Below are 23,860 nucleotides of genomic sequence, written 5' to 3'. Positions count from 1 at the left end.
TCTATCTTAGGTTAGGTTGGCTCTACTGGTGGCCCGGTGAAGCTCAACCAGAGACGGGTAGTGAGGCAGCAGAGGGTAGGCTGACAATGACGAAAAAACACCCAGGGCAAACTCTACCAGCTCCCAAGGTGGTCTGGCTCTGGACAGCACTCTCCTATGTAGGATGACTCAGTAAAGCTGACAGTGACATACTACAATGTGCATTGGAACATAGCCAGTGACAGGACATGGAGATGATATACTGTGTAGGTGATTCCCACTCTATGGAAGGAAGTCAGGAAGGAAGGCTGGTGGGAAATGGAAAAGAGGATGACTTTCTCCTGGAATGTTAGTTTCATGCACTAGGACAGTAGGAGCTCCTACTGGACATCTGAATTGGCTGACTTAAAGGGACATTTTTCCTGGTCTGGTTACTCATAGCAGGTACTCTCATCCATCAGACAGCTTCTCTTTGTCGATATATGGGGTAGCAGTTAGCCTGGGGACGAGGCTAGATCTTACAGACAATGTATCAAATTCTGAAACAATGTAAGATTGAGTTTATATATTTTCCTTTTTAATTATCATGAGATTATGATATAATGAGGCAAGAAATGGATCATTAGAACTGAAATTTATTAAACAGTACAATGAGTGAATGAATACAGGGTTCTATCCAGACATAGTACATTAATTAGTATGAAAGAGTAATGAGTGCATACTACAGGTCAAACAATATTTACAGGGATGAATAGATAACTTCTGAATATTGGGTTTGAAAACATGCAGGATAGCTTTTCATCGTTGTGCTTTTACACTGTACTCAGAGCCAGAGCAGCAGACCTCAATACATTCTCCTCCTTACCAAACTCTTGTCCTTCATCACTAGTTTCTCATATAATTGTAATAACTACAAGCTGTCTACTGGGGTGTAAAACGATGCATTATGCATAATTCCACTTTTATTTTTTGTTTAGTGATTATATTTTGAGTTAGTCTACATTTAGAATAGAAAAATATATTACCTCTGTAGAGTTATTCAAAGAAAGCGATTTGCACACATAGTTCATGGGGGCCAGACATTTTGCCCTGGCCCCAGGATAGCATTGGTTATCTTCATGGTGTGACATTATTGTACCTCACAAGTAACAAAAGGTCATTTAACATGAACTTCAAGTAAACAACACTAGGTTGAACAAAGGATATTCAGGGACCTCATGCATATGCAGTGAAAGAAAAGGATGACGTTTAACCACAGCGAAAATGAAATGAAGAAATGTTCTATGATAGCTCTTGCATTGTATGCAATATGGTTACTGTAGTTGTCTTGTTTTGAACGGGACCTGCCCAACCGTCTGTAACCTGTACAGAAACACACACATCAAGTCATTTGGTAAAGCTGCCATACAACTGACTAATAAAGTATCTCTATGCACACTTAAAAAAAAGGGCAGTTGTCAGGGAAGGCAAAACCACAAATTCACCTGTTACACTTTTATTTTATTGATCTTTAACAACTTTACTGAATAGTGAGTTCATATGACAGAACGCTGGGGAAGTCTGGAATAGGGTCTAATCTATACATACTTGAATTCTGAAAAGAATAGGCTGAAGCAAATTCCAATTCACAGTTGAAAAACTATCTACGGTGGTTCCAAACGCTTCCTAAAAATGTCTGGTTAGATCTTTCACTGATAGTTTTCTGACCTGTTAGGGAAGAAATCGGTGATACCGTCAGTGCATAATTGTGCATTCGTCTTCTGTGTACTGTCTTGTCTGTACAGTTGCTGGACACCTTTAATGCTGTGTATATGATTAGATACTCCCATCTCGACTCTCCTTTGCCTTGACATCAGTACAAGTCTTTGCAGTATAGTACATAAAGATCACAAATTGCATAGTGTAATAGCACAGCCTACTATAACACCGCACATCCATTTTGCCCCCTTTCCATTATAAAAAATATATATACACCCGAAAAAACAACAAAGGAAGAGGATGAATTCAATGAATTTACAGTAACAAGATGAATTTACAGTTATTTTTCTGTCGGTCATCGTAAACTTCTGTGTTGCATCCAACTGGGTGCTGGACGGCAGCCATTTTGCGGCAGAACGCTGCACACGCATCATAATACTGATAGACAAACAAACAAATACTGTAGAGATCAGTGCTACAAAGAAGATACACAAGGATTGGAATAGTAGTGACTCTTTCATACGGTAAGACTGATAAGTAAGATGTAGTGGGAGATATATCTATAGAGTACTTTGGCTCAGAAGAAAATAAAGACTAAAAAGGAATAATGTGTGTACAGTTTGCATTCAACACCATTGGGATACTTCTGTACAAAATCTCAAAATTTGAGGTCACAAAACCGTTTCCATCTGAGGGGACACACAAGATTTGTGTAATCGTCATTTGAGATCAAACATGATTTGTCAGAGAGTTCTGTTCGCTAGTCTTAGAGTTGACAGCAGACGAACGGACATCCTAGTGTCTGTCAACCATCCATCACTGGGAATTAACAAAGCTGGTGGTATTCTGGGTCGTGTTCAATGGGCACCAAGAGGAAGAAAACATGATTGAAACAGGAAGAGACTGCCAGGATTTGTCCAATAAGAAACACTTATTTTAATTTCCGTGTCAAACCATTTTCCGTTGCGTGCCATGGGCAGGCCTTCACGGTATCCTGGCGTGTTAGCAGGACATGACCCTGGGCAGGTCTTCACGGTATCCTGGCGTGTTAGCAGGACATGACCCTGGGCAGGTCTTCACGGTATCCTGGCGTGTTAGCAGGACATGACCCTGGGCAGGTCTTCACGGTATCCTGGCGTGTTAGCAGGACATGACCCTGGGCAGGTCTTCACGGTATCCTGGCGTGTTAGCAGGACATGACCCTGGGCAGGTCTTCACGGTATCCTGGCGTGTTAGCAGGACATGACCCTGGGCAGGTCTTCACGGTATCCTGGCGTGTTAGCAGCACATGACCCTGGGCAGGTCTTCACGGTATCCTGGCGTGTTAGCAGGACATGACCCTGGGCAGGTCTTCACGGTATCCTGGCGTGTTAGCAGGATGTAGAGGCTAGAGATCCACTCTGCTCTCTGTTCATAGTAAACTGATGAATAGGGGACATTATATAGGGATGACCCAGATCAATATTGGCTGACAATGCTATATATCGACCATCATATCGTTATCGGCTGATAATACTATAGATCGCTTTCATCTTAAAAATGACATAACTTTTAACAAAACGGTTGTTTGTAATCGTGGTTGTTCCCCTAATTTTACAAGGAGAAAACTGTGGCCAAATTGGAATACCAATATGGGAAACATAATGTCCAGAAAATATGATTATCGCATCAGCCTGTAATTTCCCTATCGATGCATCCCTAACATCCAGTTTGGCACCACGTAGTGGATGGTGTACAGATCTGCATCTCCCTCAGAGTTCAGAAGAAGTTAGCAGATGATGTAGCGATCCATTCTAGCCTCTCCATTCATCCGATTCATCCAATGGCTCTATCCGTTCATAGCTCCATCCGTGGACGCTAGTATTGTCCGCTCTGCCATCTCAGCTCATGGCGTGCTTAGCTGGCAGATGGTGTAGAGATCCGCTCTAGTCTCTCCGTTGACACACAGTCCGGGCGGATGGTGTAGAGATCCGCTCTAGTCTCTCCGTTGACACACAGTCCAGGCGGATGGTGTAGAGATCCGCTCTAGTCTCTCCGTTGACACACGGTCCGGGCGGATGGTGTAGAGATCCGCTCTAGTCTCTCCGTTGACACACAGTCCAGATGGATGGTGTAGAGATCCGCTCTAGTCTCTCCGTTGACACACAGTCCAGGCGGATGGTGTAGAGATCCGCCCTTGTCGCCTCTGCATTGCTGCTACTCTCTGGGCAGATGGCCCCTCTCAGTTCATGGCGTGCTGGCGGATGGTGTGGAAGATCCAGTCCATCTTGGTGGTCCAGCCGCCATGGTGGGCGTCGTTCATCTGCTTCATGAAGTAGTCCAGGGCCTCCTGCTCCGTCTTGTCCAGGGCTAGGGTTTTGCGGATGTAAGCGATGTCATCAAAGGACTGCAGTTCGGGCATCCCCGAGCCCAGCATCATGGAGAACAGGTTGATGAAGAGGTTGGCGTGCTGCCGGATGGCCAGGTAGGCCTTGTAGCACATCTCCTGGAACCTGGTGGGAATGGAAAGACAATGGTGAGGGACGATTAGTCTGGGAAAAACGTTGAACCTAACTGGGTTAGGAAGCATGTATGTGTGTGTTAATAACTGTACTCTTCTTATGCTCTTACTGAAAATGGGTTGGAGTAATGATATCATTCTATAACACAATTTCATGTACAGATCCATTTAATGCAAATGTAGTCAAAAGGGGACCCCATCATACATTCAAACACTTGCCTTGCCCTTTAGGGTAGTGAATCTAACCCCTAATATTCACTTATTGGAAAGCTAACATAAACACAAAATAGTGAAACTGTACCTCTCAAACTCCCTGGTTTTGGTGCACTCCTGGGTTCCTTTACTGATGACGATTAAGAAGTCCTGTGTCAAGACAAAGGGCACCCGCTCTCGCTTGTAGCCAAACTTCTTCTTCTTGTGATCCAGGAAATGGCCAAAGTCTATGTGGAATAGCTGCAAGGAGCAAAGATAAAACCAAGAGCATCACAAAACACTGTTGATCTATAACCAAGGAACGTCAAGAGAAAAGAAGAGTGTGTAGGGTTGCAAACATCTGGTAACTTTCCCAAACTTTCCCGGTTTTTCCGAAATCCTGGTTGAATGATTCCCGGGTTTCCTGCTTATTCAAGGAATCTTCCAACTAGGATTTCTGGAATACCGGGGAAATTCGGGAAACTTACTGGAATTTTGCAACTTTAACACCTCAGCTCCACAATAAGCATTGCGTTGCTTTGCCATAAGCATCGTGTCAATGTGACGTTCTACCTGCTACATAGAGCATGTTGTTTTGAGAGCAGAGGAGCAGAGAGGAAGAGCATCTTTACACTGTTTTCCCCTACTGGACCGTATTCATCCATTATGTGTCAGTACAATAGCTTTGGTCCAGTTTTCCTCAAGTACTCATTACATTGTTGCTAGTGGTTGTACTAAATGATCCTGTAGTTACACAAGTTGCTTTTGTTTATATTCGGAACCTAGCTAGTCAATGTAGCTAGCTAGAGTTTCTGCTAGTAGCTTCTTGACGTCATAAATCTTAGTAGAAATAACCAGTGGTGTATAGTCGAGGCCATCTGCAACCAAGATTAACTTTTTTTATTTCTCATTATTTCAATTCACAAGATATAATGAACGCGTGCGTCAACAATTGAACCTCAGATTCTTGCGCTTGGATCCTGCCATTGGATGTGACGCACCGCGGGCAGTAAAGCAGCTTTCATTGATTTTAAAGGAAGCATTTCCTCAACGGATGACGGCTATAGCTTAGCAGGGCCGTTAGTCTGTGAAGTACCTGTCCATCATCTTTGACCATGATGTTGCTGTTGTGTCGGTCACCGATCCCCAGGATGAAGGTAGCGACGCAGTAGCCCGCACACGACCGTGTGAACAAGTCAATGGCCTGGTCGTACCTGGACACAGTTTAATGGGTTTTCCATGAGTCAATGTCATTTAACTGAAGAGGAAGTTCTAATAACCCTATGGCATTTAACTTAAGAGGAAGTTCTAATAACCCTATGGCATTTAACTGAAGAGGAAGTTCTAATAACCCTATGGCATTGAACAGAAGAGGAAGTTCAATTCCAGGAAACCCTTTGCCCTATGGAGAATAAACTTGATATGTTGTCCCCCCCATAAGCAACGTACTGTTCCAAATATTTCTAAGCAGAGAAACTATGAAATGTCTCACCAAATCTCTGTCCATTATAATAGCATAATTTAGAATGAATTAGGATTGTTTAGAATGAAGCAATGTAGAAGAATGAAGCTACGTAGGCCTACTGGGCATGCATTCTATGGAGTGTGCAAGTGTGGCTGTTGGAACCTAGCCCAGGCTTCACTCACATCTCCCCCCTGTTCTTGTCCTTGAGCCACTGGTGCAGCGTGTGGCTGTTGAACTGCAGCGCCCCCTTCAGGCCTCCTTTACACTGGATCTGCATGATGGTGTGGGAGTTCCTCACCACCTCTATCAGGCCCACGCAGTCGCCGATGGACAAGCAGCCGTACGGCAGCATCCTGAACGACAGAGGAAGCAATAGGATTTATTTAAATTGATTTAATCAGGAAATCCCATTTGAGACCAAGAAGCCCTGCACACAATCATACAAATTCACAATTCCAATGCAATAAAAACATACAATATTTACAAACAATTTAAGAAAAGTAACTTACAAAATACGATCATGAAAAAGATGGTCTCTAATACTACAGTCCAACACATTTATGCCTCCGTCTATCCATCCCTCCACCTATAGACACACACAGGCTTAAAACTCCTTCTTTAACCTGGCTCCTCCCCTTCATCTACACTGATTGAAGTGGATTTAACAGGTGACATCAATAAGGGATCATAGCTTTCACCTGGTCAGTCTGTGTCATGGAAAGAGCACTCAGTGTATATTTCCACACTATGAGGTTGGAATAATACTGTGGAATTGTGAAAATGTTAATGCCCTTTTGGTGTAAGAGCTGTTTGAAAAGACAGCCTGAAATGTTTGCCTGTTTTGGTGGGATGGAGTTTTGGCCTGCCTGTGATAAATGAGTTAATAGACCAGTAAGAAAGAGTTCCAAACATCTCTGCTAATCACAGCTAGTTTCCCGTTTTTTTTAAAACCCAGAAATGATTTGATGTTGAGATAAAAAGTGGCTGCATTGGACTTAATGATAAGCTACAGAGCTAAGAAATAGGCATCCTAATTTGAAGTCCTTCGTGAAAAAAATAAAAATAAAAATAAAAATCGCATCCCTGGTCCAGAGCTTAGAAAACAGAGCGATGCAGTAGCTAGCAATACGACTCCCTTCACTTCCTTCAGAAACAACCTGACTTTCAGTCCACCTACATGGACATTCTTCCTGCTCGTATCTCATTCAGGCTACACTGGTTTCCAGTTGAGAGTTTACATCTATCAGCTCCTACAGAGAGGTAATGAACTCAACAGTTCAATGAATTAGACAAGTCGCTCCTAATTTTAGGCTCCTGCTATTAAGGAGAAGAACACGAAGGGTGTAATCGACTATTCATGAGTGTTGCTGCTGAGATGAGCGGCTACAAAGAGACAGTACCTGAGATCAAGGCCCTGGTTCTGCCAGATGTTCTCCATTATCCTAATGATCTGCAAAGTCAGCATGTCCTGCCTCAGATCTGAAGGAGACAGGAGGAGTGAGAGTGAAATAGCAAGATGATGGTGAGCAATCCAAGCTTTGATCACACTTTAATGCAGCGTTTCCCAAACTCAGTCCTGGGGACCCCAAGGGGTGCACGTTTTTTCTTTCTTCCCCCTAACACTACACAGCTTATTCAAATGATCAAAGCTTGATGATTAGTTGATTATTTGAATCAGCGGTGTAGTGCTAGGGGAAAAAAACTAAAACATGCACCGAGTTTTGCATTATGAAATCGGTGCCAGAGCAATCCAAAGTGAGTTTGGGGACATGCATGTAAAATGGGATTCTGTAATCATGTTTATTGTCTAGTGAGTCAAAGGGGGTTGAGTGATTCGTTGTGCATTAGTGAGATGTACCGTCTCCGTTTTTGAAGATGATCTCGTTGCTCTGGAAGAGCAGCTCTGACATCATGTCAGGGTTCTCCCAATTGAGCCACAGGGGCCGCTTGGCCGATGACATCATCCGGCACTCTTCCAGGCTGAAACAGATATTAAACATTGTATCAACACCGAGACGCTGAGAATAACATTAAGAAAACATTTGACCTGTCATTAAACCTCAATTTCACAGGACATATTTCTTGGTTTCTTTGTTCAAACATTCCGGGAAATATGTGGACGTTTTGTGTTTCTGTCTACTGCGCTTTCTGGATTGAAAAAGTGTCTGTACCGGAGGTTTCCCAGCTGGTGCGCTGGGTTGAGTGGAGAGGTAAAACTCTGTAGGGCGTCCATGTAGTCAGGCCTCTTCATCTGCTCCACCAGGAACTTCATCTGAACCTGAGGAGAGAGACAGAGAGAGAGATACAGAGAGAGACAGAGAGAGGCAGAGAGAGAGAGAGAGAGAGCTTCACTTTACTGCAAGGAGTCCATAGTCCTGAAGACCAATTGGGCCTGTTGGCTTGTATAGCAGTTCCACTCTGGTTTTGCTTAGTATCTCTAGTTTGTTGTAGGATTGTGTGTTGTTCTTTTGTCTTGTATTGAGGGTAAGAAAAACGTGGTCATGTATTGAGGCTTCCATGTTAGGGCGTGAAGTGGAGTGGAAGGGCCTTGACCACAGCATAAACGTGACCTTCTGGGCCTCGTCCTTCTTCTCCTGCTTGAGGAGGTCGGTGAGGTTGATGAGTTTCTCCATGGCCTCCACCTGTCTGCTCAGATGCTTCAGGTACATGCCACAGGCCCGGCAGTAGGACTCCAGCAGCAGGCCGAACCGCTGGCTCACAGTCTTGTTGTGCATCTCAGACCTGGAGGCAGAGACAACAACTTATGTGATTGTGAAGTACAGTTTGGAGATATTTAAGCAGACCTCTTCTACGATATGCGACTCCAAATATCGCGATATAATCGCTTTGCACCGCTAATAAGTAGATAGTAAAAATTACAATATTTTAGTCGCATTTTCATTCAATAATCTTAGTATGGCGAAATAAATAAGGCTTAGTTAATTCATTGACTTCATTTAACAGATAGATAAAGCCCAATTGATACAACTGCACAGTTTTGGATTTGTAAAGTTCAAATACAGTAGTCTTGACCTTCACGATATATCGTCAATGTCAAATATTACCATATGAGATTTAATAATATAATCGGCCCAACCTGATTGCGCAACCTCATACAAAATGTACAAGCAAGACTTCTCAAACTGCATGACCCATAGAAATGTATGCTTAACATTTCTTAATCTGGTGAATTGCCCTCGGTCAGCTTTTCTTTATGTAAACCCTGATATGCACAAATTAAGTATTTTACTGGACCTTTGAGAAAGATCAATTATACCAGCAGAATGGCATTCCAGCTGACTATGCCAAATTCAAGCCATCCACAATAAACACTTTGGAAACAAACAGAAAACAAACTCACTTGAGATGCCAAAAGAAGAAATGTCCTATTCGCTGATTGGTCAAAGCCTTCTTCAGCAGGAAGCGGGCCAGCGGGTTGTCGAGGTACTGTTCGTATTTCAGGACCTGGTAGCCAGATAAACGCAGGGCATGTTTACAACACACACCCACATACAGTGCATTCAGAAAATATTCAGACCCCTTTACTTTTTCCACGTTGTTACGTTACAGCCTTATTCAAAAATTGATTAAAATATTTGAGGAGGTGAATAGTCGATTACACCCTTCGTGTTCTTCTCCTTAATAGCAGGAGCCTAAAATTAGGAGCGACTTGTCCAATTCATTAAACTGTTGATTACTTCTCTGTAGGAGCTGATAGATGTAAACTCTTAACTGGAAACCAGTCTAGCCTGAATGAGATACGAGCAGGAAGAATGTCCATGTAGGTGATCAAATGGCCTGCCAGACTATTTACATTGAACCCCCCCCCCCCCCTCCCTTACTTGCTGTTATCTATGCATAGTCACTTTACCCATACCTACATGTACAAATTACCTCGACTAACCTGTACCCCCGCACATTGACTCGGTACCAGTACCCCCTGTATATAGCCTCGTTATTGTTATTTTATTGTGTTACTTTTGACTTTAGTTTATTTAGTAAATATCTTAACTATATCTTGAACTGCATTGTTGGTTAAGGGCTTGTAAGTAAGCATTTCCCGGTAAGGTATATACCTGTTGTATTTGGCGCATGTGACAAATCAAATTTGATTTGATTTAGGTGGATTGATAGTCAGGTCTGTGCCTCGATACAATCCTGTCGTCTCTGAGCTCTACGGACAATTCCTTCGACCTCATGGCTTGATTTTTGCTCTAATATGCACAGTCAACTATGGGACCTTATATAGACAGGCGTGTGCCTTTCCAAATCATGTCCAATCAATTACATTTACCACAGGTGGACTCCAATCAAGTTGTAGAGACATCTGAAGGATGATCAATGGAAACAGGATGCACCTGAGCTCAATTTCAAGTCTCATAGCAAAGGGTCTGAATACTTATGTAAATAAGGTATTTCTGTTTTTTATTTTTAATACATTAGCAAAAATGTCTAAAAACCTGTTTTTGCTTTGTCATTATGGGGTATTGTGTGTAGATTGATGAGGGGGTAAAAAAACAATTTAATCAATTTTAGAATAAGACTGTAACGTAACAAAATGTGGAAAAAGTCAAGGGGTCTGAATACTTTCCGAATGCACTGTAAAAGCAAAAGGGATTACTTTTCAAGAACACAGAAATAGATCAGACCGAATAGAAGCCACCATGTAAAAGAAAGCGGTTAGCCTGAGGTGGTCATATTGAATTCTGTCATTACGTAGTGTCAATTAATGATTTAAACATTGTCAGATGGTGTCAAAACCCTTCATATCAAGATGGCAGTGGCATTCATGTTGAAACCCAGAAACGTCATAGAATAGTACGTGGTTTCTACGTGGCCATTCTAGCTATTCTATCTCTACGCAACACAGACTATGAGTGGGTCTTATTACTGTACCTGGACCAGCTGGATGAGGTAATGAGTCTGTCTAATAGGTATTTATTAATGTACCTGGACCAGCTGGATGAGGTATTGAGAGAGTCTGTCGTCTGTTAGGTATTTCTCAAGGCACTTCACGGCAAAGTCTCGAATCATTGGGTCGGGGAAGTTGCAGTCCAGCAACTCCATGGCTTGTTCTGGCTTTATGGCTGGCCAGTCCTTCAGAAGGCAATACATCTGGGACAAAGATGAACAAATACAAAAATGCATGTATTAAATAAAATGCAAAGTTAAAGGGGGGAAAAAAGGAAAACAAAATTGATATTTACTGACATGACAGTCTTCGAAATGGAACCAAATGGCCAAATGAGTCAAATCAATTAAATGAATATGCATCAAATAGCCCATGCTATGCTAGTGTCAGCAGTTGAAATGTGAGCCTGTTTACCTGTGCAACCTCATCTCTGGAGTTCCATTTCACTGCCAGGAGAATCTTGGGAAGTATCTCTGGGATAGTGACACAGTAATGTCTACAGGAGGAGAGAATAGTATATTAGAATGTAGAAAATGGCTTGTTTCCCCTCTTAACATCACACACACTGGGGCTGTTAGTAGAAGAGGTTGTTTAGCAGCTTGAGCAGGTAACCAAACCATTTCAGGTAAGAAATGTTTGATAGATCTTGCGAGGGTTTTGTTTATTATGTTTTTGATAACAAATATGCATTTGTTGATGACGCATACCCACTGTATGTACACACACACACTACACGTTACCTGTGCCTCCACAGGAAGTCCTTCTCCTGCTCAGTGATTTCAGACAGTGGGTCTCTGTTACAGACCAGGCGCAGCTGTTCGTTGTCACTGTCCGTCAGGGGGTTGTCCCTCGCCAGTCTGTTACTCTGCAATAGAGACCAGAATGCTGCTTATTAAACTACAGTACTGGTGGGAAGCAGGGTCGCGTTCAATAAACGCTCCGTTGTACAAAGTTTTGCAACATAAACCTAAAATCTGTCTTCTTATTGGACACATTCAGGTAGTACCCTCCCCGTTTCAAAACTTTTTTCTTTTTTTCCTGTTTTGTGCCCAATGAACATGCCTCAGGGAGAGACACTATGAATGAAATATGAAACCACAGGCGTCTCAGGTTGTGTGGTGACTGCTAGTGACGTCTCTAGTACACCCAACTTGTCAACAGCATTAAATCATAACAGATTAACAATGTCAATATTGACTTAGAAACACAAAACATTTAGGACTTACCAAACCGGTGTGGCAGTAGTTGAAACCCAGCTCCCGGGATATGTTCCAGTTGGCGTGCTCCTCGATGGCCGGCATGTCGGGGAACTTGACCGGGTTACTGAAGTGGTCAAACTCCAACTCCAGGCAAGGGGTTTCCTGTGGACCAAGAGGAATATAATGGAAATGTCATTAGGGGTCATTCAAAGGGCCTATTGAGGGGTTAGGTTGTAATTAACAAGAGGGATACAGAGGCTTCGACAGCTAGAGGGGAGAGGTGGATTACTGCCAGCCGCTCACGCTGGGTCTATGGATTTGGGGTCGTGTTGGTGTGTGTAAGTTTGTCTCTGTAGGTGTGTGGGTGTGTGTGTGTGTGTGGCTTATCGTTCGCCACTCTAGTTGTGTGTCTCTGAGAAAGTGTGTCTTTGCATCGGTCTCTGCGTCTTGTCTCGTCGCGTGTGTGTTGCCGTCTTTTGTTTGTGTATGCATGTGTAGCCAAGCTAGCTAACACCTCTGACCTTGTTTGGATTGGAGCCAGTGACTCCGATGGCATTGAGCAGGTCTTCCAGGCCATGGGGCACGGGCCACAGGTTGAGGGCCATCTTCCCGGCCACCAGCGTGTGGGTGTAGTCAAACAGGTTGATGTTTCCCCAGGCTAGCGGACAGTGCTCCTGTAGCAACATAAGATCAACGTTGGATTGTATTGTAGTCAAATGTATGGAGTTGGATTGTATTGTAGTCAAATGTATGGAGTTGGATTGTATTGTAGTCAAATGTATGGAGTTGGATTGTATTGTAGTCAAATGTATGGAGTTGGATTGGAATCGTGGTCAATGTAAATTGAGTTTTAAATTATTTTTTTTAAAGGATATAGCATTCCAAGCAATGGAAGGATAAAATCGAAGGTTATGGTTGCACAAAGACAACAGCACACACCAGTAGGATTGGTCAAATCCAGGAAATGTACTGGTAATGTATTTTTTTCCGTATCCATCTGCAACAGGAGTCTCAAACTGGCGGCCCGAGGGCCACATCAAGCCCAAAAGCTGCTTCGCTCTGGCCCCCATGATAACATTAAGACCAACATTGGCCCCCCATGATAACAGTAAGATCAACATTGGCCCCCCATGATAACTGAAAGACCGACATTGGCCCCCATGTGGTCCTCTGTAGCTCAGCTGGTAGAGCACGGCGCTTGTAACGCTAAGGTAGTGGGTTCGATCCCCGGGACCACCCATACACAAAAAAAAATAAAAAATTATGCACGCATGACTGTAAGTCGCTTTGGATAAAAGCGTCTGCTAAATGGCATATTATATTATTATATATGATAACGTTAAGGCTGACATTGGCCCCCAGATATTTTGAGTTTGAGACCTGATTTAGACCTCTGATAGTTTGACCAAACCAAAAGTAACTTTTTTTCCTGTCAGAAATGAAGTTCCTGACACTGGTGGGCAGGAGGGAGAGCTCACCTCTTTAGCTCCCTTCCTCCCTTTCACAGAGCAGATGGACAGACAGAGGCGGGCGGCGCGGGGGATGTCTGGAATGTACATGTCATAGTTCAGCCACTCGTTCCACCTGGGATGGACAACAAGAACATTTTACCAATCAAACAAACATCCTTACGAAGCCAACAATAGGCTTCACTACAGTACAGGGCTCTACGCTGACCTTTTTACAAGGAGGACGTGTGCGCCTAAATTGAAAAATATAGGCACACACAAAGACATTTAGGAGCACAATACAAAATATATATATCAGGTAATAAAGGTAGAATCATACATTTTTCTAGGGGCACTGGTGCTCCTAAATAAAAAATGTCAGGTCGCAGAGCAAAATACTTGGGGCGCATATGCGAGTAAAATGGTCTCACTGTAGAGCCCTGCAGTATGTGATTTAGCAAGTACTTCATTAAGAAAGTAGAGTTTATTATGACGCTGGATGGCATACCTGGGGTTTGAGCATGGCACGCGCTGAGTGTTCACGTTGTCACACAGCTGCTCCCCACCGTGGTAGATCCCAGTCCGGACGTAGATCTAGATCAATAGCAGGGACACACATCAATAGCAGGGACACACATCAATCATTTACATAGATGCCTTTGATACAGAACATTTTATCGTGGTACTAAAAAAAAAACAATGACATCCAGGACATTTAGGTCCAAACCGGATCTATTCAAATATTCCATATAAAATGTAGTTCCCTTTCTCCACGAGGACCTGCACTGACATGTACAACAGAACTGACAACCGTGTCGTGTTCGGTGGGGATAAAACCTTTTGAAAAGAGGTACTGCCTGAACTTGTTTAATAAGAAGAACACAGGTTGGGCTGTTGTGGTGACCGTATTACCGCCACACTGGCAGTCATGAGTCATGACCTCAGTAAAATTCTATGTGACCGTTGAGTCACGTTAATCTCCTCTTATGCACTCTGGACATTCATTAGTAGTAGGCTACCCAACTACCATCAGGTCCTAATGGCCTGGTACTCAGGGCTCTATTGTCCCTCTAACCACTCTGACATCAATGCAAATGCAATAGAAAATCACATCAAACACATTTTAGTCATTTAGCAGACGCTCTTATCCAGAGCGACTTACAGTTAGTGAGTGCATAACTTTTTTCATACTGTGTTGCATTGCAAGCGCCATGCTCTACCAACTGAGCTACACGGGACCACTTATCATCAAAACAGTATTTTCTTTTAAAACTCACCTCACTGTGATTTATCAATTCGAAGAAAGAAGTTCAACAACAGGTTGAAACTTAGTGGAAAACATGGTCGTTGTGGATGCTGTTTCAAAGCCTGACACAACGAAATGGACATCGCTTTCTAAGGTGATGATTAATTCAAAAAAAAAAAACATATGCATATTAGAGCTTATGCATACGCATAGGCCTATATATGAGCCCAAGCCCCCCCAAAAAATTGAACTAAAATAATGATTGTGCCGTTATAGAATGCATAGCCTACCGCATATTACACACGGAAGAAAAACATTTAAAAAAAATAATGATTTAAGATATCGTTGGTACATAATTGGTCTAGCCTAAATTAAACAAATTCAGATTTAGCCTACAATTATAGTGAATTTGTTTTAGATTTTGAATAGCTTAGTAAGAAGGATTTTATTTATTTTTATAATTAAATACGATGACAATACCTCTAGCTACAGAATATCTAACCACTGCGTTTCCGTCTCCTCCCCCCTCTCCTTCATTCCTTTCTCCAGCGCGCAGAGAGAGGGGCTGTCAACAGTTTAATTAAATATGTTTCGTTGTGAAAACATGGTACTATCGATGATCCCGAACAGCTTTCACTTGGTTTCCCAAACTAAGCACTGGGTAGCTGCAGGAACAGGGTTGGAGAGCCCATGGCATACAGAGTTTGGGCAGAATATCACCTGTGGCACAGCGAAATAACCGGAGTAGCCTACCCAACATGAGTGAAAAACGTGCCGGTGGGAAAGTGGCCTCCATTCGCTATTCCAGTGCATATGGATTACATGGTTTTTTCCACCGCCCCTGTTCTTGCCCATTTGATAATGGGGCATTCTAAATGTAAACTAATTTTACATATTAGTAAAGATTAAATTGAATATAGTCTGATGGGTGAAATTATGATCACTTGAGAGAACAGCGTGTGCAGCCTGAGGCAAAGAACAGAGCGCAAACTTTTTTTTTGCACATTTCTCAAATCATCAATAGCCTATAGTTGCATCATACAGCCCATCTATGTTCTGATTTCTAAGGTTTATATAATTCACAACTAAAGTAGCCTAACAACTAAATCTAGCGTATAGGACCTGTTTCAAATAATCACTTTTAACCTCAACATACCCACTTCATACAGTGGGGGAAAAAAGTATTTAGTCAGCCACCAATTGTGCAAGTTCTCCCACTTAAAAAGATGAGAGAGGCCTGTAATTTTCATCATAGGTACACGTCAACTATGACAGACAAAATGAGAGAAAAAAAATCCAGAAAATCACATTGTAGGATTTTTAATGAATTTATTTGCAAATTATGCTGGAAAATAAGTATTTGGTCAATAACAAAAGTTTCTCAATACTTTGTTGGCAATGACACAGGTCAAACGTTTTCTGTAAGTCTTCACAAGGTTTTCACACACTGTTGCTGGTATTTTGGCCCATTCCTCCATGCAGATCTCCTCTAGAGCAGTGATGTTTTGGGGCTGTCGCTGGGCAACACGGACTTTCAACTCCCTCCAAATAATTTCTATGGGTTTGAGATCTGGAGACTGGCTAGGCCACTCCAGGACCTTGAAATGCTTCTTACGAAGCCACTCCTTCGTTGCCCGGGCGGTGTGTTTGGGATCATTGTCATGCTGAAAGACCCAGCCACGTTTCATCTTCAATGCCCTTGCTGATGGAAGGAGGTTTTCACTCAAAATCTCACGATACATGGCCCCATTCATTCTTTCCTTTACACGGATCAGTCGTCCTGGTCCCTTTGCAGAAAAACAGCCCCAAAGCATGATGTTTCCACCCCCATGCTTCACAGTAGGTATGGTGTTCTTTGGATGCAACTCAGCATTCTTTGTCCTCCAAACACGACGAGTTGAGTTTTTCCCAAAAAGTTCTATTTTGGTTTCATCTGACCATATGACATTCTCCCAATCCTCTTCTGGATCATCCAAATGCACTCTAGCAAACTTCAGACGGGCCTGGACATGTACTGGCTTAAGCAGGGGGACACGTCTGGCACTGCAGGATGAGTCCCTGGCGGCGTAGTGTGTTACTGATGGTAGGCTTTGTTACTTTGGTCCCAGCTCTCTGCAGGTCATTCACTAGGTCCCCCCGTGTGGTTCTGGGATTTTTGCTCACCGTTCTTGTGATCATTTTGACCCCACGGGGTGAGATCTTGCGTGGAGCCCCAGATCGAGGGAGATTATCAGTGGTCTTGTATGTCTTCCATTTCCTAATAATTGCTCCCACAGTTGATTTCTTCAAACCAAGCTGCTTACCTATTGCAGATTCAGTCTTCCCAGCCTGGTGCAGGTCTACAATTTTGTTTCTGGTGTCCTTTGACAGCTCTTTGGTCTTGGCCATAGTGGAGTTTGGAGTGTGACTGTTTGAGGTTGTGGACAGGTGTCTTTTATACTGATAACAAGTTCAAACAGGTGCCATTAATACAGGTAACGAGTGGAGGACAGAGGAGCCTCTTAAAGAAGAAGTTACAGGACTGTGAGAGCCAGAAATCTTGCTTGTTTGTAGGTGACCAAATACTTATATTCCACCATAATTTGCAAATAAATTCATAAAAAATCCTACAATGTGATTTTCTGGAATTTTTTTCTCAATTTGTCTGTCATAGTTGACATGTACCTATGATGAAAATTACAGGCCTCTCTCATCTTTTTAAGTGGGAGAACTTGTACAATTGGTGGCTGACCTTCTCCCCTACCTCACCTCGCTGATCAACTCATCCTTGACCGCTGGCCATGTCCCTTCCGTCTTCAAGAGAGCGAGAGTTGCACCCCTTCTCAAAAAACCAACACTCAATCCCACTGATGTCAACAACTACAGACCAGTATCCCTTCTTTCTTTTCTTTCCAAAACTATTGAGCGTGCCGTCTTTAGCCAACTCTCTTGCTATCTCTCTCAGAATGACCTTCTTGATCCAAACCAGTCAGGTTTCAGGACTGGTCATTCAACTGAGACTGCTCTTCTCTGTGTCACGGAGGCTCTCCGCACTGCTAAAGCTAACTCTCTCTCCTCTGCTCTTGTCCTTCTAGACCTGTCTGCTGCCTTTGATACAGTGAACCATCAGATCCTCCTCTCCACCCTCTCCGAGCTGGGCATCTCCGGCGCGGCTCACTCCTGGATTGCGTCCTACCTGACCGGTCGCTCCTACCAAGTGGCGTGGCGAGAAGCTGTCTCCGCACCACGTGCTCTCACCACTGGTGTCCCCCAGGGCTCAGTTCTAGGCCCTCTCCTTTTCTCCCTATACACCAAGTCACTTGGCTCTGTCATATCCTCACATGGCCTCTCCTATCATTGCTACGCTGACGATACACAACTAATCTTCTCCTTTCCCCCTTCTGATAACCAGGTGGCGAATCGCATCTCTGCATGTCTGGCCGACATATCAGCATGGATGACGGATCACCACCTCAAGCTGAACCCTGGCAAGACGGAGCTGCTCTTCCTCCCGGGGAAGGACTGCCCGTTCCATGATCTCGCCATCACGGTTGACAACTCCGTTGTGTCCTCCTCCCAGAGTGCGAAGAGCCTTGGCGTGACCCTGGACAACACCCTGTCGTTCTCCGCTAACATCAAGGCGGTGACCCGATCCTGCAGGTTCATGCTCTACAACATTCGGAGAGTACGACCCTGCCTTACACAGGAAGCGGCACAGGTCCTAATCCAGGCACTTGTCATCTCCCGTCTGGATTACTGCAACTCGCTGTTGGCTGGGCTCCCTGCCTGTGCCATTAAACCCCTACAACTCATCCAGAATGCCGCAGCCCGTCTGGTGTTCAATCTTCCCAAGTTCTCTCACGTCACCCCCCTCCTCCGCACACTCCACTGGCTTCCAGTTGAAGCTCGGATCCGTTACAAGACCATGGTGCTTGCCTATGGAGCAGTGAGGGGAACGGCACCTCCGTACCTTCAGGCTCTGATCAGTCCCTACACCCAAACGAGGGCATTGCGTTCATCCACCTCTGGCCTGCTGGCTTCCCTTCCTCTGCGGAAGCATAGTTCCCGCTCAGCCCAGTCAAAACTGTTCGCTGCTCTGGCACCCCAATGGTGGAACAAGCTCCCTCACGACGCCAGGACAGCGGAGTCACTCACCACCTTCCGGAGACATTTGAAACCCCACCTCTTTAAGGAACACCTGGGATAGGATAAAGTAATCCTTCTACCCCCCCCCCAAAAAAAAAAAAGTATAATTGTAAAGTGGTTATCCCACTGGCTATAGGGGCACCAATTTGTAGTCGCTCTGGATAAGAGCGTCTGCTAAATGACGTAAATGTGCCCTTGAGCAAGGCACTTAACCCTAATTGCTCCTGTAAGACGCTCTGGATAAGAGCGTCTGCTAAATGACTAAAATGTAAAATGTGACTAAATACTTTTTTTCCCCCACTGTATGTGCGCGCTCTCGCTACAAAATGGGAAGAATATCTATTCTATTTTATTCAAGTTCAATTACATTCTTCTACCTACAAAATCATATAATATAAAATAATGGTACAGGACTTATAAGCATATCTTGTCTGCTAAATGAACAAGTCTACAGCCTATGGCATGGCGCATAGCCAGATAACATACAGTAGGCCAACTCATACTGTTTTTCTGAAATACATTTTCTTCATATCATAATGTTTCTTTAGACCTGCCTACTTTTGTTTTGTTTTTTTTGCCTAAAATAAATAATGCATTTATTGTGATGGTGTTTATTCAATTGATATATTAGACTTTTTTAAATGTAGATGTTCCAAAGGCGCGCATCAGAGGCTTGTATGCGTGGAGCCTGGAGATGCTAAACGTGGTGCCTGGAGATGCTAAATGTGTTTGTTAGTTAACGGTCAATTACCGTGAGACCGGCAGTCTTTTGCATGACAATAACCGGCTGACAAAATGTAATGACCGCCACAGCCCTAAACACAAGTATTTGTTATCGGTTGCAAAACATTTAGTTATGATATGCTCTACTGAACACAACCCAAAGTCCTCAAGTACAGTACCTTGTCAATGTCCCTGATGTTGACGTTGACATAGGTTGCGCACAGTATCCTGATCCTCAGCGTGCCGTTGATAGTCCACAGGGACTTGGTGGCCGTCTCGCCATTCATGTAGGGCGTTGCCGTGGAGATGCGTCGGGCGTACGAGGGCATGGTAAAGGTGTCGATAGGCAGCTGGGAGTAAAGGCTGTCCTTGGCCATTAGCATGAGGTTGGGCATGCGCCCTAGCATGATGCAACTCCTCACATACTGGGAAGGAAAGGAAATAGACATACAGACATTAGACACTACACCAGAGGTCATTAAACATGCAACGAATGGCTACCTTTGTTTTGCGCATCTACTATTACCTGTGTAACGTTGCTAGCTAGTCATTGGCCAGTCATTCTAAAACGCTTCAGACAGGATTCAAAGGAATAATGTCCTAACACAGTATTTTACATTTTAGTCATTTAGCAGACGCTCTTATCCAGAGCGACTTACAGTTAGTGAGTGCATATATATATATATGTCATTATTTTATTTTTTTCATACTGGCCCCCCGTGGGAATCGAACCCACAACCCTGGCGTTGCAAGCGCCATGCTCTACCAACTGAGCTACACAGTATGCTTGTAAAAGGTTAGTATTTTATTACACATTTTAGCCACCATTTCTGACTGTCGTCATAAAAAGCAGCATTTGGGATTTTTTATTTATTTCTTATCATATTTATATGTTATATTTAAACACACCGGCAAGAGACTGACTACATCACATGTGTAATTGTATTCCTATTCAAAGATGTGTAGTAGGCGTCAGAGCAATATGTGTGTGAGTGTCTGTGCTTACCTTGTACTGGCTAAGGGGGTACTTCTCCAGCAGGTACTCGTCACAGCCGCACACCTTGAGGATGTACTTTCCCTGATACTCCTGCACACACATCTTGAGTTGCTCGTGGGACAGCAGCATGCTACGCGTCTTTTTACGGATGGCCTCTGCAATCACATGCTCCGGCACGCAGTCGTGATTGATCTTCAGGGTGTATTTCTGCTTGTCATTGCTCGGCGACACAATGACCCAGATGACCACTATGATTTGACCTGGGGAAGAAAAGATGAATAAACGTGTTATTACAGTAACATGGCAAGGTAAGCGAGGTAAATGTTCAAGTTCAAGTCTTCCACTATCCAATCAGAAACGTCACACCATGTCTGATTAAAATCGCCAAAATATTTCAAACAAGTGGATGGTGAGTCTGTGAAAGTTCACAATAGTGTCTGTTTATACAAAATTAGGCTGTACGTGGCTGGGACATTTTACCTTTCCCAGACTCAAACCTTCTGTGTGTGTCACTGTCTCCCATTTCCTACCTTTGTCAAGCTTATTGAAGATGTGCTTGGGCAGTTCTACTGACGACTCTACATTGGGAGGGTAGACGTACAACGCTCTACTGATGGGTCCGTTAGTGTCTCGGAGGTCCACAGACTCCTTGCAGACATTCAATATGTTCCTTCTAAAGTCCTGCACTTCCGAGTCCTTGACCAGGTCAAACTCGCATATAGGCATTCCTATTGCAAAACCTGCACCAAAAAAAGAGAATTTCATGCATTCCTATAGCTGCAAGATACATTTTATCAAGCTTCATCACACTCAGGATTAATTAATGAAATTTGAGTGCTGGATTTGAAAACAGCCAGATGCCACACCATACTCAAAGAAAGCGCCTATGTGATGTCCATGACCTAGTATAAAAAACAAGACAGACATACCAATTTCTCGGTTGAGTATTTTCTCCTCTCTGTTGCCCACTGGTTCGATGACTTTCAGGAAGGCCTGAAAAAGCCTGAGGTCGCACAGTCTCCTAGTCTCATCGTAGAACTCCTCTCTCTCAGCCTCTTGGGTAACGCTGACAAAGATGTAGGAGGTCTCCTCCTGTAGGAGGTGGTGGAGAGGATACTTCCTGGCCTCTTTAAAGAGTTCGTGTTTGACCGAGATGAGTGTGGCCTCGCGTGTGCACTCCAATGTCACAATCATCCCATTGGGGAGAAGGCAGTCCACCAGGATGCTCGGGGGCATCAAGTGCATGCCCCATAGTTCCCCCGAAGACGGTCTGGGAGGCATGGTGGTCGGCTCGGCTGCTCCTCACTATGCTAATAATTACGATGAGTCGGGTCGACCAACTGGACAGAGAGAGAGAGAGGGGGACAATTCCATAAGATGCAGTGACCCGTTTACAAATCTCCATTCTGCTAGCTGAATATATTGAATGAGAGTGGAAGTGCAAAAAAACCGAATAACGATCACATTATATCAGGCGGTTGCTTACAGAACATTATACAATTATGAACTCAATTGTTCATTGTCCCAAAAAATACAAATGCGTGGAGGCAGCTCAAACTGGAAAAAAGTCAAAAATCCTCTAGGACAGATGTTGCTCAAAGAAAATACTTTACATAACAATAGGTAGTTTGGTAGCTAAATGGAGAGGTTGACAGCTCAGTCACTGTGTAATCATTAACTAGCTAATGAACAAGCTGTCACAACAAGCAATGGAACGATTAGACAGTAGCTAGCTAATGAAGTAACTAGCTAGCTAATGAAGTACAGTAGCTAGCTGGCTAATAAATAAGCTAGCTTGCTAATGAAGTAACTAGTTAGCTGCTTGCTAGCTGTTTAGCTAATTTTGCGACACATTCAATCTGCCAAATATGGGTGTATTAGGATGGCAAAAGTTCGACAACTAACCGACAATTGTTATTTTCCTTGATGTAATGTGTCTAGCTAGAATGACACGGTTAAACTTAGCTTAAACACTTACTTGCTAAAACACCGGTGCTACTACCTAGCTAGTTAGCTAATATTAGCTGACAAACCGCTAGCCATTAGCTAGCTAGTTGTTTGTGCCGACTTAGCTAGCGTGTGCCAGCTAGCCTAGCTAATTGTCCAATGGCAGTGACTCATTATGCAACTATGCTGTGCTGTTGTTGTCTCGTTGAAAAGTATGTATTTCATTGATATGTCTTTTGACACCTTTATGATAAAATACCTGGCATCTGCAGACAAGCAATAATTTGGTTATTGTCTCGCGCAAGCAACGCCCTGTTTTCACCCATAACATGCAACTTTCTCCCGAGAATAGCTAGCTAACGTTAGCTAAACAAACCCCATTCGTACCCTTTCTAGACCTACTCAGTCGTAGCGCTTGCTTGCTACTCCATCCAAGTCTCGGGGCAGTCCGATATCTCTACAAAGACGTCGTTGGCTATAATATATAGTTTTCCCAAGGAATAAGTTCATTCCATTCCATGGTGTGATGTCCAGCCCAATAGCGAAAAACACTGCATTTTGATGGCTCACAAGCCGCCGGTCAGCTAGTGTACGTTTAGCCAAAGCTAGCTGCCTGGCTTCTCGTTAGTACCGCCCCATACATAGACGCCCGTAGCATCGGGCTTTGACCTCGAAGACATGATGCATAGAATGTTCTTTGTTGTTCTATTCAAACAATTTATGCCATTTCACCAACATCATTTTATACATTTCACATACTGTTTAAATGTGTAAGAAAAAAAACTGTAAGAAAACACACTCCTGAAACATAACTGTTCAATTCTGACAGCATTGCAACAAAATTCAAGCAAAAATGCATTAATGGTAGCCAACAGGAGTTGGTGGACTTCAACAAAACCCTGACCTACAGCCCACCAGAGCCATTAGGCTGTATTCTTCTATGAGGTTTAATGGCGGTTGGCATCCAATAAATGTCACATTACTGCCACCTACTAGACTGGAGTATACCTCCCTTATACTTTGCTTGAAAAGTAATCCTTCTACCCCCCTTGCTTGTAAAATATGTGCTGCGTTCCATTGCTGTCAGAAGGAAATGGAAGCGGGCAGTTGGCACAACTCAAAAGATACCAAGCAAACACGTGTGTCATAACAAGGGGGAGCAGTGAAACCAACAATATCAAAGATGTGATTAATGTAGCCATAAAATGTAGATTTCCATCCAAAGCCAGTCTTATGCAAAGCCAGGTGTGAAATTTGTCTCAAGCAAGGAAAGGCTTAAAGGCTCTGTTATGCCAAATGCCCTCAAAGGAAGGAATTTTTGAACAAGAATGTAGGGTTTATTACAGTTGCATCATTTATAAACAATTACTTGATTCACCATCAAATTATTTATTTCATTTTGATATTCCTCACCATGGGAAGGCATAAG

General features: G+C 43.4%; 1 protein-coding gene across 1 annotated transcript; it reads right to left on the bottom strand.

The window, feature by feature from the left end:
• Positions 1 to 613: 613 nt before the first annotated feature.
• LOC311147065 (phosphatidylinositol 4,5-bisphosphate 3-kinase catalytic subunit alpha isoform-like) lies at positions 614 to 23,054 on the bottom strand. The gene is made up of 21 exons (XM_084183683.1): positions 22,819 to 23,054; positions 21,414 to 21,824; positions 21,015 to 21,224; positions 20,494 to 20,744; positions 19,667 to 19,912; positions 13,902 to 13,987; positions 13,424 to 13,529; positions 12,467 to 12,619; positions 11,973 to 12,107; positions 11,487 to 11,611; positions 11,161 to 11,242; positions 10,785 to 10,949; positions 9,196 to 9,299; positions 8,405 to 8,576; positions 8,006 to 8,112; positions 7,693 to 7,814; positions 7,235 to 7,313; positions 6,017 to 6,187; positions 5,466 to 5,583; positions 4,479 to 4,630; positions 614 to 4,169 (listed from the first exon to the last, which is right to left on the bottom strand). Exons 2-21 carry the CDS (start codon positions 21,763 to 21,765, stop codon positions 3,899 to 3,901), a joined length of 3,207 nt encoding a protein of 1,068 aa, XP_084039809.1. The 5' UTR covers positions 21,766 to 21,824; positions 22,819 to 23,054; the 3' UTR covers positions 614 to 3,898.
• Between the last annotated feature and the right edge of the window lie 806 nt (positions 23,055 to 23,860).

Source organism: Coregonus lavaretus (genome assembly GCF_964263955.1).
Source record: "Coregonus lavaretus genome assembly, chromosome: 19".
Classification (NCBI taxonomy): Eukaryota; Metazoa; Chordata; class Actinopteri; order Salmoniformes; family Salmonidae; genus Coregonus; species Coregonus lavaretus.
Note: the sequence above shows the minus strand (reverse complement) of the source record. Positions and strands in the feature narration are given on the sequence as shown.